Source organism: Pundamilia nyererei, unplaced genomic scaffold (assembly GCF_000239375.1).
Source record: "Pundamilia nyererei isolate P.nyererei 1_Seehausen unplaced genomic scaffold, PunNye1.0 scaffold00092, whole genome shotgun sequence".
In the NCBI taxonomy this organism is placed as follows: domain Eukaryota; kingdom Metazoa; phylum Chordata; class Actinopteri; order Cichliformes; family Cichlidae; genus Pundamilia; species Pundamilia nyererei.
This window is the reverse complement of record NW_005187493.1, coordinates 323475-335983: the sequence shown is the minus strand read 5'-3', so window position 1 is coordinate 335983 and position 12509 is coordinate 323475. Positions and strand designations below refer to the sequence as shown.

Here is a 12509-nt window from a genome sequence, read left to right as displayed (position 1 = left end):
CGGTAAGTGCAAGGCGGCTCTGTTTTGAGATGGGTGTTTTCTTGTTTTGTTTTCTGAGCAGTTCAAACATTCCAACAAAAATGCTTGTTTCCTCAGGGACTGATTTGTCTCGGTGATAGAGAGTTTCGCTCTTTAGCACTGTGACAAAAAACACAACAAAGGAAAGAAAAACATAAAAAAAAACCTCAAAAAAAACGAAACAAATATAATTAATACAGTTAAAGGCGATAAAAGACATTGAGAAAAGGTGCCTTATGTTGAGAGGGCAGGAGAGATGGCTGAGGCAGATTCCAGATTAATCAGTAAAACTCAAGCAGAGTGAAAGAATGGAAACAGCTAGTGAGCAATGGTGACACTGGTTTAGATGGACAGCACTGGAGGGCAGACACGATAGAAATGGGAAGAGAAGGGAGAGTGAAGAGCTAGGTGGGGGTTAGTCACAGCTTTTCAGGGAATACCAAGCCAAACGGTTCCTTACATCACTCTGACACACACACACACACACACACACACACACACACACACACACACACACACACACACACACACACACACACACACACAAAACACCCACCATTCAAAAGACACACATGAAGATGTTGCTGACACACTTCTGCCTCACAGGATGTGGAAAACCCGCTCTACACTTTCCCCTGAGGAGGAGAAAGAAAGTGAACAGAGGGGGGAAAAGAAAGGGCATCGGTGAAAAAAAGGGAATGGGCAGAGGAGACGGTCGGAGATTTTTTTTTAAGTCAAGAGGACGTTTTGAATGAGTTGAGAAAGAACTCAGACACACCAACAGATATAAAAACTCAAGCAGGCTGTCAGCCAGGTGCATACCTCAGATTGAGGAAATCAGATTTGGAGAAGAGAGCAGGTACTGAAAGTGTGCACGCTCAGACGCTATGGGTGCATGGTGATATGAAACTGCACACATTGGGCTTTTTTCTTTTCTTTTTTTTGTAAATGTTAAGCATTACTTTGAAAGTGCGTGACTTTTTCGAGTTGCTTAACACAGAAAATACTGCACTGTACGACTGTGCGTGCACGATAAACATCTGATCATCTCCAATTCTCTCTTGCAGGCCCTCCAGGCAGCCAGACAATTCCTCCTCCAGCAGGCCTCTGGACTCAACTCCCCTGGCAGCAACGAGGTCAAACAGAGCCCAGTGCAGGTCAGAGCACACACACATGCACTCACACACACTAGCACACACATAGTTGCTGCTTTGTCACAATCTGCATGATACTAAGCCTCTGCCAGCCGCAACTTTGTTTTCACCAACTGCCACGTCACCTGCAGTCAATGATATAGGTGCATACTTTTGTTTCCCTTTTTCACTCTCTATCTGTGTGTATCTCTCCCTCGATTTCAGTGAGTGCGTGTGTGTGTGCGTGATTGTTAGTGAGTGATTGAATGAGGCCTTTGTAGTGATTGGGTAGCGAGTCGGTGTTTTTTTTTTTTCTTTTCAGAGTTGAATTCAGCAGTAAGTGGAGAGAGCGGGGTTAGCTGGAGTGCAGGATCCCTGCTAAAAGACACTTGAGGAGGATATAGATACACACACAGAGTTACAACACATGCTTTATAGCTAGCAGTGTATGTTGATAGATATCACACAAGACATTCCTCTTGGTAATTCTTTTCGGTTATATAATATGCAGGCCACATGCAAAAGCGTGATTTGTAGCTGTGTCGCATATCCATAAAGCGGGATCGTGGGTCTATTAGAGCAGCAAGCAGTCCGGTTATTGCACTGCTCTTCTCATTAGCATGCCACATTATAAACACACGGCCGCACCATCACAATATGGGAAACGCAGAAAAGGGGAAGAGAGAGAAAGACAGATGTGAGTCAGAAACGAGCATGAGGTAAGATTTACTGTGTGGTGTCTAAACCCGGTAAGGCACTTTTGGGGGGGGGAAATAGGGCTTGCTGATTTATAAAGCAAGGTAATAACACTCTGCATAAAGATCTGCAATTTTCATCTATATATGCAGCAACATTCCCGTTAAAGCATTTTCATTTCAACTCCTAAATATATAGAAAATACATCTAAATGTCAAAGCTTTTCAGCAGCAGCACAGGGATGTTCGGAGCTGTGTGTTTTACTGTGAATAGCAGAATCTTCCGTGGCTGATCAGAAACAGCATCATCAAGAGAAAGCCCAAAAGTAAAGAATTTGAACTGTCGGCCACGCGGTTTAATTGCCAAGTGACCTCTGAGAAGTGCAAAAAATGCCACTGAATTAATGACTGCTTATTACTCAAGATGTCAAAAAAAAGAAAAAAAAAAGATTCCAAAAATGGGATTTTACAGCTTACACTTTAATCAAATCCTGAATCGCTATTTACTTTGGATAGAACCTGGCAGGTGTAGAAATGAGGTTTTATGACATAAGCAAATAAAATAAATACTGTTTTATACCATATCTGGGTTTTGAAACTCTTAGTTTCTCCTACTATTTCGACTGTTCGTTGCTCGGTCTCTGGCTTGCAGAATGACCTCCGTGGCTTTAATCCAGGCTGGCGGTCAATCCGTGTTGGGCTCAACTTTGCTTTGGCGAACAGGAGTTTACTTAAAGGATAGAAATTTAATTAAATGCTACATTACAACTCTTCACTTCCTGGCTCATCTTAAAAGAGAACTAAAAGAGATAGGAGGAGGGGGTGGGGAGGGAGTAAGAGAACGTAAGCATGTAAGGGGAAGTGAAACTGGGAGTTAACACGCAGTGTAATTCTGATGTTAGCCATTGAAGAGTGACGAGAACGTTGACATTCATTTTCACATGAATGGGATAAAGTGCAGGTCGAACGCGCGTTCACTTGACCTGCTTCAAATGCGCATCACTTATAAGAAAGAAGTGTAACCTTCCACTGCCTGCTCCTTCCTCTCTCTCTGTGCCGCCCTGCTCCTCTCCTGACTCTCCATCTCTGTCTTGTTTGTCTTGTTTGTTGCTGTGTGGCCTGCCTAACCTCTCTACTCTCCGGGGCATCAATGCTACATCTCTGTTGTCTGAGCTGTCAGCTCACATCGCCCCACACATCCTGCCAACACACACACAGATACACTTGGATTTACATTTGTGTGTGTGTGTGTTTGCTCCTGAGTCCTTCCAGACACAAACACAGCAGCACAAAGTATACGCCGGTTGTTGTTCCTGTGTGTTCCTGTGTGTCGCTTCGGCACTGAAGTTGTTTACAATAAATCAGGCTGGTAAGGGTGGCAGGTAGACATCTCTTAATTACTGTAATTTCCAGCTCTATGATCGCCTTTAAATCTCGGCGACTGCGCTCGGTTTCTTTAATTGAAGCAATCATCCATTGGCCACAGAGGGTGACGTGAACGGTGGCGTGAGCGAAGGTAGACATTTAATCTGGTCATTTGTAAAGGTGGCAGAAAGCGACTGTGCGGTGGCACGGTGGCTCCACATCAGGCACAAAATGGCCGTCCTCAGGTTGGCTCCTGCTGGGCTCGCTCTCACACATGCAAATGAGCCTGAGCCAATAATGAGATCTTTAGGAGCTCGATAATTAGATTTTTCCCTTCTCTCCGAGGGAGAACCGCAGAGGCAGACAGGGTGAGCGGGAAGACTTCCTTTCGTGTCTTGACTTCTCTGGAGAAGCCTCGGTCTGCGCTTGACAAGCCACCCACCCCCTCTCCCGTACCCACCCACCATATCCTATGCCCCCACGCCTTCCCCATCATATTTCTATTCTTTTCTTTATTTATAATAGAGGGGAGGATCTGAGCAGAGAGCAAAAGAAACTCTCAGATTGTATCTGCCTTTTGATTGGTTGCTCAGAGATGGTCTCTGTGTTTGGCTGGATGTGCGAGATGGTATCAGTGCACTTTGTGTGTGTGTGTGCGTCTGTGCGCTCACACGTGTGTGTGTCACTGTCATGTCACGTTCAGGAAAAACCCGACAATAGCTCGAGTCTCGAGACAAGCAATTGAAGGAGAAATCGATTGTGTGCGACACAATTGCAGCGGCAGTGACTAAAAAGAAGAAAATATTTTAACAATTGATTATTTATTAGATAGCAGTGTATTAACAACTGGTTCAAGAAATGAACACAAGTGATACTTAATAACGATGGCTGGGAATTGTCGCTCTTTAGATTACAGTCTGACAATTGGACAAATAGATTGGGGAAGTTGTGTTTATGATCTTGCCACAAAGACAGCTGGTTCATTTCACACTTTAAATGTGTGTTTGTCGATGGCGTTGGACATAATTGACCACAGTTACCTTAATTGGGAGCAGCAGAAGTGCTACTGAGAGAATTGGTGAGCAAAGTTGGCAGACGGTGTTGGAATTGGCGGATTACCCAGCATGATACGATGCGTCCGTGACCTGCCACACCTTCTCTACAATGGACTCACTTGGCAGACACTTACACTCCAGGGTGGGCACGGGCAGAAGCATATGCACCGTTTTGGCAGACACGCGCCTGGCACACTTAGCAAACTGGTACTTGGCATGCACACATACAGATTAACGCACGTGCTTGGCTGTGGCCCATACGTATGTAATTGAATAGCGCGGTGTCCCGTTTTCATGTATTATTGAGGAGCTCGTTTAATTAGGAAAAAAACGAAAAGACTCATTAGAGATATGTTAATTAGCTTGGCTCTCTGCTCTCTGGAGAGGTCTGACACCAGCGCAGTGGGATGAGGAAGAGAAGGAGGCGCACGAGGCGAAAACTGAGTCATGCCGCTCGTCACGTCGGGATTTTTTATGAATGCAGCTACTTTTTTTCTTTTTTTTAAAATCCGTTTTAAAATATTAATATCTGCCGTGTTTGTCTTTGTATTGCTAAATGATTTCCTCCACTTGCCTTTTTTAAACTACCACGTATATATTGTTGAAATGTTGAAAACTAAACATAAGGATTGAGGGGTGGGGGGTGTTCGAAGTCTTTTAACTAATCAACAAAAGTACTTGGAAAGATGAGTGTTTTGCCCCCTAGAGTCTGCAGAATTGAAGCAGTTCCTTCTTTCATTCTCTTTTATTTCCTTTCAAAGTGTTTTTCCCAAAGCACTTCTTTTGTCCACTCAATGAAAGTGCTTAGTTGGCAGTTTCTCTTATTTGATGTGGAGGGAATTGTGGCTGTGTGTGCACGTATTTGTGTGCAGTTTAGCGTGTGTGTGTGTGTGTGTTTTGGGGGGTAGTATGGGATCCTGACAGTTTGCGAAGGGTGTATGAGAGGAGGCTGAGCAGCCAGTAGATTGGGCTTGGCTCTGGTCAGAGGGGTGGACAGACAGACGAGAAGGATGGAAAGGAAAGGTTTGGGTCTGGCCACTGAAGTGTGAAACTCTTATTTTGTGATTTGAAACATGAGTGAAATCAGTAATGAAATATGGTCGATAACGGCCTCTCACACTTCCCAATGAAGGGCCCGGAGTGTGTGTGTGTGTCTGTGTGTGTGTTTCTGGAAATGTGTTGTCATTTTTATTCTGGAGCACTGGGGCGTTAGATGGAGGGAGGCAGCGGAGGAGGAGAGCTTGGTGGAAGGGGGGGGTTATCCACTTGAACTTACTGGTCTTTCACTGTCCTCTCTCAAGTTTTCTTTTTTTTCTCTCTTTTTCATTTGTCTAGCCCCTGTCAGAGAAAGCTATGTTTTATACGCCTCCACATACAGTACATACTGTTTGTATATGAGTATAAGAGTCAAAGCGTGCATGGCCAGCGAGCACGGGACCATCTTCAAGATCCCTTCAATTCTTCCCTTTTTGCTCTAAAAGACCCGTTCTTAATAATTATATTCACACACTTTTTGAACTAAAATATTTTATAGCATTTTACAAGTATGTAAAACACTATTTATTATTTAGTTTAATCCAGAACGTTTTGTCCCCAGTTAAAGTCATTTTACTGTTTCTTAACAAGCCGCTTAAACAAATATGTTCATTGTTCATCGAGACAACGACAGAAGCGTTACTCAGCAAAAAAAAAAAGGTTTGAAATACGGAGCATGTCCATATCATCCCCGGCCTCACCTGGCTTCGCTCATCAGTTTCCTTCAGAATAATGTGGCCCCTAGCCCCACTGCAGATTAGCTGGAGGAGGGGTACTCACCACACACAATGGGGCCCTTTTACTTTCAGTGAAGGCCCTGGCCCCGAGTTCCAAACAACACTCTCAGCACAGTAGGCACTCCTTCTCTCTTCACTCAAATGCTTTTCTCTTCTGCTTCTCTCTTTTCCCCTCTTACCCCTGCAAATCCCCACACACCCACTCCCCCACCAACCCCAAGCTCTCCTCTCAGTCCTTGGCATGATGAGGACAGACAGGCTGTTTACCTGGAGGGGCTGAAAGATGGAGGGAGCAATAGAGATGATAGCTGGAGAATAAACAAATCCTAAACCAGCAAGAAACGAGAGCGCTCGCCTCACACTGTTAAAACCTTTACGTGTAAGGACGCTGCACGGTGCTGAAACACACACAACCAAACGCAGTTGACCGGTGCCAGAAGAAGAAAAAAAAGACAACAATGCTTTGTCATGTGATTCGCAAACTTCTTTGCGACCTGTGTCCATGGAATAATGATTGAAAAACACTTTTTCAAGTAACTCAGAATGAAACAAAAATAAATATCAACAGAAAAAAAACAACTGTGCGTAGGCCTATCTTTAAAGCTGGTTGGACAACAGCACGAGTATAAGAACAGAAATGGAATGCGGCCAATTACAGCTGGACGATGAGCGTTCCCTACAAATCCATTTTCAATCCTGATTACTCGCTAACTTTAGAAACATTCTGCATTCATAGAACCTTTTTAAACGTCACCTTTTAACAGTGGAAATACTTGAAATGAAGGTGGTGGGTGACACAGTTGGGCCCAGACTATAGGGTCCATGAAGCCCGTCTCGCAAGGACAGCCGCCGGCCCCTGAGGTGTTGATGCAGACTGAGCGTCTTGGGAGATCTACGCCAAAGCCTCGGGGAGAGTGACACGAGGGAGAACAATAGAGAGGGGGACCAATGGAGGGTTTTTGCAGGATCACCTGAAACTGCATGACTTTGACTTTCTCAAGAGAAACTTTCTCAACCAAAGTCACATTTTCCTTCAGCTTGGGACAAGCTAAACTATATAGAGATGTACTTCTTTCTTTTTAAAGGCGCTTAAAAGTCACGAAGGCCGCTGACAAACTCACCAAGTTGGTAACAATGGCTGCACAGTGTTGGAACCTCAAACAAAAGGTTTGGTTTCTGAAATGATTCGCTATCTTTTTTTATTTGCTTCAGTGAGTTCTATTCTCTCTCATACTCATATTTCTCATATTTCTATTTGCTATTTATGAAGTTTTGTGTGGTTGCGGTCACACAAACCAGATTCCAGAAGCTATATGCACCTGCATCTGTGTGTGTGTGTGTGTGTATGTGTGTTTTTGTGTGTGTGTGTGTCACACACACACACACACACTTTGCGGGGTGAGGTGGTAATGCTCAGTGACAAGGATAAACAGCACTGGGGTTTGCTCCCACCAACAGGCGGGGTGAAGAGGAGGAGGAGAGGAGGTCTGTGTCAGCCTCTCTCTCCTTTCCTCCTGCTCTCTCCTTGTCATTTTTTCAATTATCCTTCTCTCCTGTGTGTCCCCATAGACCCAGAGGCAGGGGCTGCATCATTTAGAGCGAGAGCCTGTTTAGATTCTGATTATAGCCTCCTTTCTTCTCGCCACTCACTGCCATCACTCGCACACTTAGATACATGTTGTGGCTTCACATATTTGAGCCAGCATGAGGTGGAGAACTGTAGAAGTACTTTTATCTCATTGTGAAGCTCCAGGAGGGGGTGTTGTGCTGAGGGCACAGTAATTCTTTTATAAATTGTCAACATGATCTTTTTGTTTCTCTGAGTATAAGGAGTTGTGTCACGGCCCAGAAAGACTGCTTTTGTGTATTTCAAAGGTGATCATTCTGGTGCGTAAACATACTTTAGAAATATATATGATGGCTCAGGAGGCTGTGCATTGACCGTATTTATTGTAGTCAGCTGTCTCAGCTGGGAACGTGAAGTCTAACGTCCAAAGTTCACTTCCAAATTAGCGGCGATGCATTCGTTTACCTAGCATTCTTCTGTGTAAACATAATAGCGAGCTGCACAGAGCCTATTCCCTCTGGCTGCACGCTGGTTTAATATCAGATCGCCATCCTTCGCATCTTCTAAAGGTTTCATCATGGAAAGCGGTGAAAGGCTTTCCTCCTTGTTAGAATGAAAAGTCATCAAGGGAGGAGAGGAGAGAGGGATGGAGCCTCATTGAAATGCAAGTTACATTCCCCTATTTCTCTCTCTTCACTCCTTTGGGACTTTATGCCTTTCTCCCCGTTCTCCTCCCCATCTTTCAGGCGCTCCCTTGCTCCCTCTCTTCCTTTGTTAATCAGTTAAACTCCCTCTTCAAACAACCCCTCTAATTACTCCTCCACTCTCTGTAAACGACAGGGCTGTCTCCTGTTTCTCTCCTCTTCACTCGATCCCCATCTCCCCGGGCTCCCTCTATCCATGGCAAGGGTTGACCTCTGTCAGCCGCTGGCCCTCTCGACAGCGTGCGTCTTGGTGCGTGCGTGCATGCATGTGCGTCTACTAATGACTGATTCTTACATGGAAATGATAGGAGAGACAGCTTAGATTTTTGAAATCGTGGCATTGTTCACTGTCAGACTTTTAAATGTGTGCGCGTGAGCACGTTCGTGCACACGCGTCGTCGCTGCTTGAAGCTCGAGGCCGCACTTTCCTCTTTAAGCAAACCTCCCCGGTCGTGTTCCTTCCTCACACACATCTCTCATCTCCACCCATTATAATCCACTTCTTTTTTTCATTCCTCCCTATCTTCTTCCATTTCTTGCTTTTGTGGATGGTATCCATCCTCCTCCACTTTCTCTTCTCGCCCCTCCGCTCACTTCCCCTCAGAATCACCTCTCGCCGACTAATCTGCCGCGCATCTCTCTCTTTTAAATTAACATGCAACGTGAAAAAAAAATGGACGACAACGGGAAAAAAAATTAAATGCATTTAATAAATGGCTGACTTCAAATCGCCTGGCTTTTCAGACTCTCCCTATTCACAGTCCAATGAAAGGGGAGAAATCATTCACCAGGAGAGACAAAGCCGAATGAAAATATAATTCTGCATTGTGAGGCGCTTTTGTCCTGGCCCGTCAAATCGCTAATGGCGAGGCTTTTGTTTTGTGGCGGCGCTCTCAGGCTGGCGGTGTCGTATGGCGGTGGCAACGCATGCCCCATAATCACCACGCTTTGTGATATTAGATTATAGGGGCAATTAATGGCGTCAAACCTTAACTACTCAGCATTCAGCCTGCCACACACACGTTCAGCTTTAAACGCATGCACGTTCGCACACACACACACACACACTCACACACACCTTCACCCACATTCGCACGCACACATACAGTACAGTATATCTGCACTTGTACACAGGAACGCACATTCGGCTCTGGCGTCAGAACGTCAGCCAACACACAGAAAGGTGCTATATCTCCAGTAATTATTACGCCTGCGACTTGAAAATGTCGATGGCGGTGTGTATAAAATAGAGTGTATGAGTTGTCAGGAAGGAAGAATGGGATGCACAAGAGCAATTAATTACAGCTTTTCATTTGGCAGCTTAGAATGACAAGGCCCAGCGGCGGGGGCAAGCTGGCATGACGCCAAGCGGCACCCATCATCGCCCCCATCTTGCTCGCTGTTCCACCACCTCCCCCATCTCCTTTGCCTATTCCTTTACCAACTGCCACAACACCACCATTTTCCTTGCTCATCCCCTTCTGACTCTGTCTTTTCTTCTTCTTCTTCTCCTCCCTTCCTCTCAGCTCACACACCCACCCGCCCTCACACAACAGCACATTTATATCGCAACTCAATCCTCTTCTACTTCCGTAGCCCAGATTCACCTGTGCCCTGCCCTCTTCCTACCCCTCCTCCATCCTTTCATCATTGTGTGTGGTTCAAAGTGTCCTTAATTAGGTAAGCCTGGTTTCATAAAGGGATAGACAAAGTCTGGGGACACTGTTAGCACTGAGTAGAAAAAAAAGAGCAAGAGGACAGATGGCATGGAAGTGTTGTTTTTTGGTTTGTTTTTTCTTTATGGCCAATCTTGTTTACAAGGTCAAATCAGCTCTATACAAATGTCATGTACCGCTAACAGCTGACCTGCTGCCACCCTCCATACCTGAACTTAGGTGGTGAGTGGAAAGAGCCTAAGGGTGGGGTGGGGGGGACGACACACACATTAGCACACAAATGCATGCACACGCATACAGTTGATCAAGAGATGGATTAATAATTTATATATCAAAAAGTGAAAATCGGGAGATGGGCAATTACTTGATTTTCCTGTGAAATAGCCATAATATGTGAGCAGAGATATTAAAACAGCTCAATACAAACTTTATTATTTATGTGGAGAGAAGGAAGAGGTTGTTATCACTTAGTCTATAACCAGAGAAAAAGAGTTCTCAAACACAACCGCCCCCGCCCCCACCCCATATAGCCCTCCTCCCACCTCTGTAAATATCTCTTAGTTTCTCATCTATTAGCTGCGCTAATTAACTGTAGTTGTTGCCACAGTGAATAAATGCAAAATTGCTTTGTCAGCAGGATTTTGCCAGAGTGGTTTTTCAGATGTTGTGTCTGCATTTATGCATGTGCATGTTTGTCTCAGTTTCTGATTTTATGTGGTAAGTTTGTCTTCAGTTGTCATCAGATTAGTATCTGCACGTCTCTGTGTACAGTGCATATGCATTAAGAGCTGCTTGCACAACACCATCTACAAAAAATCACCATGCCGCTCTCCCTGTAAACCCCCCCTCTCTCACTTTCACTTTCTTTAGCAGCCTGCAGCGCTATCTCGTGAGATATTCATCTCATCAGATATCCACTTTGTTTTTCCTTTCTTCTTAGCCGGGCTTGACTGTGAGGAAAAGAGAATCGCAGGCAGTCGTAATCATGTGTTTATAAAACCAGATAAGATTTTATTTTTATTTTTTTTATAAGCCTATTGCATATCTGTCCTTTTATCTTGGGATTTTGCCACAGAAATAGTTTTTAATAGTGGCAGCTTTGTGTAGGAACTTGTCAACAATATGTTTTATAGCATGCCTATTTTTGTCTAATGTTGCCAGCACTTCTTAACAGTATCTGAAAGCAAAGAACAAGAGACAAGATAACTCTCCAGCTTACTCGTCTGCACCGTCATACTGTATAACCTCCTTTCAATGGGGCATTCAGGTGCAGGCACAGTCATGCTTAAAGCTTGCTGCGCTGGCTCTGCCTTTTGACACAAAGCTTAACTTAGCTTAAGTGGCTGACTTATCCTACTTTTGCTTGACAATATCTAGGTGTGTTAATAATTTATAATGTATGTGCTCCCCTGTTCTGTCTTTAGGTCCCGGTGTCTATGGCTATGATGAGTCCACAGATGATCACTCCACAGCAGATGCAACAGATCCTGTCCCCTCCTCAGCTTCAGGCCTTGCTGCAGCAACAGCAGGCTCTCATGCTACAGCAGGTAAGACGCGGATTCGCACACACACAACACACACACACACACACACACACACACACACACACGCTTTATCTGGACCCAGTCCCAGCCTGACATGTTTGGATGTGTCTGTTTTAGTAGCCGCTGACACACAATGGGTGCGATTGTATCTCATTCAACGCTCTGAGATCTTTGAAGATAAACACACGTCCACATTTCCACTCATACACACATTGTCATTTCAACTGCCTCTTCTTTAGCATTGTTGTTAGGAGACAGGGCACGCTTCTGCCCGCGGGAACACACGAACACACCTATGCACGCGCACGCACGTGCTTTTTGGCATCGCCCTGTGAATCACGGTGATTAAGAAGTGTGTTGATGCCCGGCAGGTGATAGAGGAGTTGCCATGTCGACACACAAACCAATAAACACTCTTCATCTGCAACACATTTGTCAAATGCTTAGCCACACCAACCCCCATGACCTGCTACCTGCACAGGCAAACGCTCTTAAAGGCTGCAAACATGACCACTAACAGTGCGGGGACACAGAAGTAATTGCTTAGTAGGGGATATCGAGAAAACGCGGCTTGGGCAAAGCCAGAGCAGACAGAAGATTTAATAAGAAGTGGTAGCTTTAGGCGTGTATAAATTGCAGCGGGAAGATCTGACAACATGTATCATAATGGAAATGTGAAATGTGGTGGCTTTCTATAAACAGACATGCAGATGGCTAAGAACCTCTTCACCAGCTCTTTTTTTCCTCTTTTCTTTTCTATAACGAGGAAAAAGGAGGCGGTGGGACGGGGGGTTGATAATGCACACTCACTCACAGCATCAATAATAAAACCACTGAGTTTAACATTGCTCTCCCACTTAATTAACCACAGTATGGACTACGCACTTAGTGTATATCTGCAAATCAGGCACTATTACACACACACACACACACACACACACACACACACACACACACACACACACACACACACACACACA

General features: G+C 44.8%; 1 protein-coding gene across 2 annotated transcripts in view; it reads left to right on the top strand.

The window, feature by feature from the left end:
- Positions 1-12509, top strand: part of foxp4 (forkhead box P4) — an 87969-nt gene that overhangs the window by 48858 nt on the left and 26602 nt on the right. For both annotated transcript variants that reach the window (XM_013912546.1, XM_005739451.1), the window contains exons 3-4: positions 1086-1175; positions 11410-11532. In XM_013912546.1, coding sequence (XP_013768000.1) covers positions 1086-1175; positions 11410-11532 — 213 coding nt within the window. The remainder of the gene's footprint in view (positions 1-1085; positions 1176-11409; positions 11533-12509) is intronic.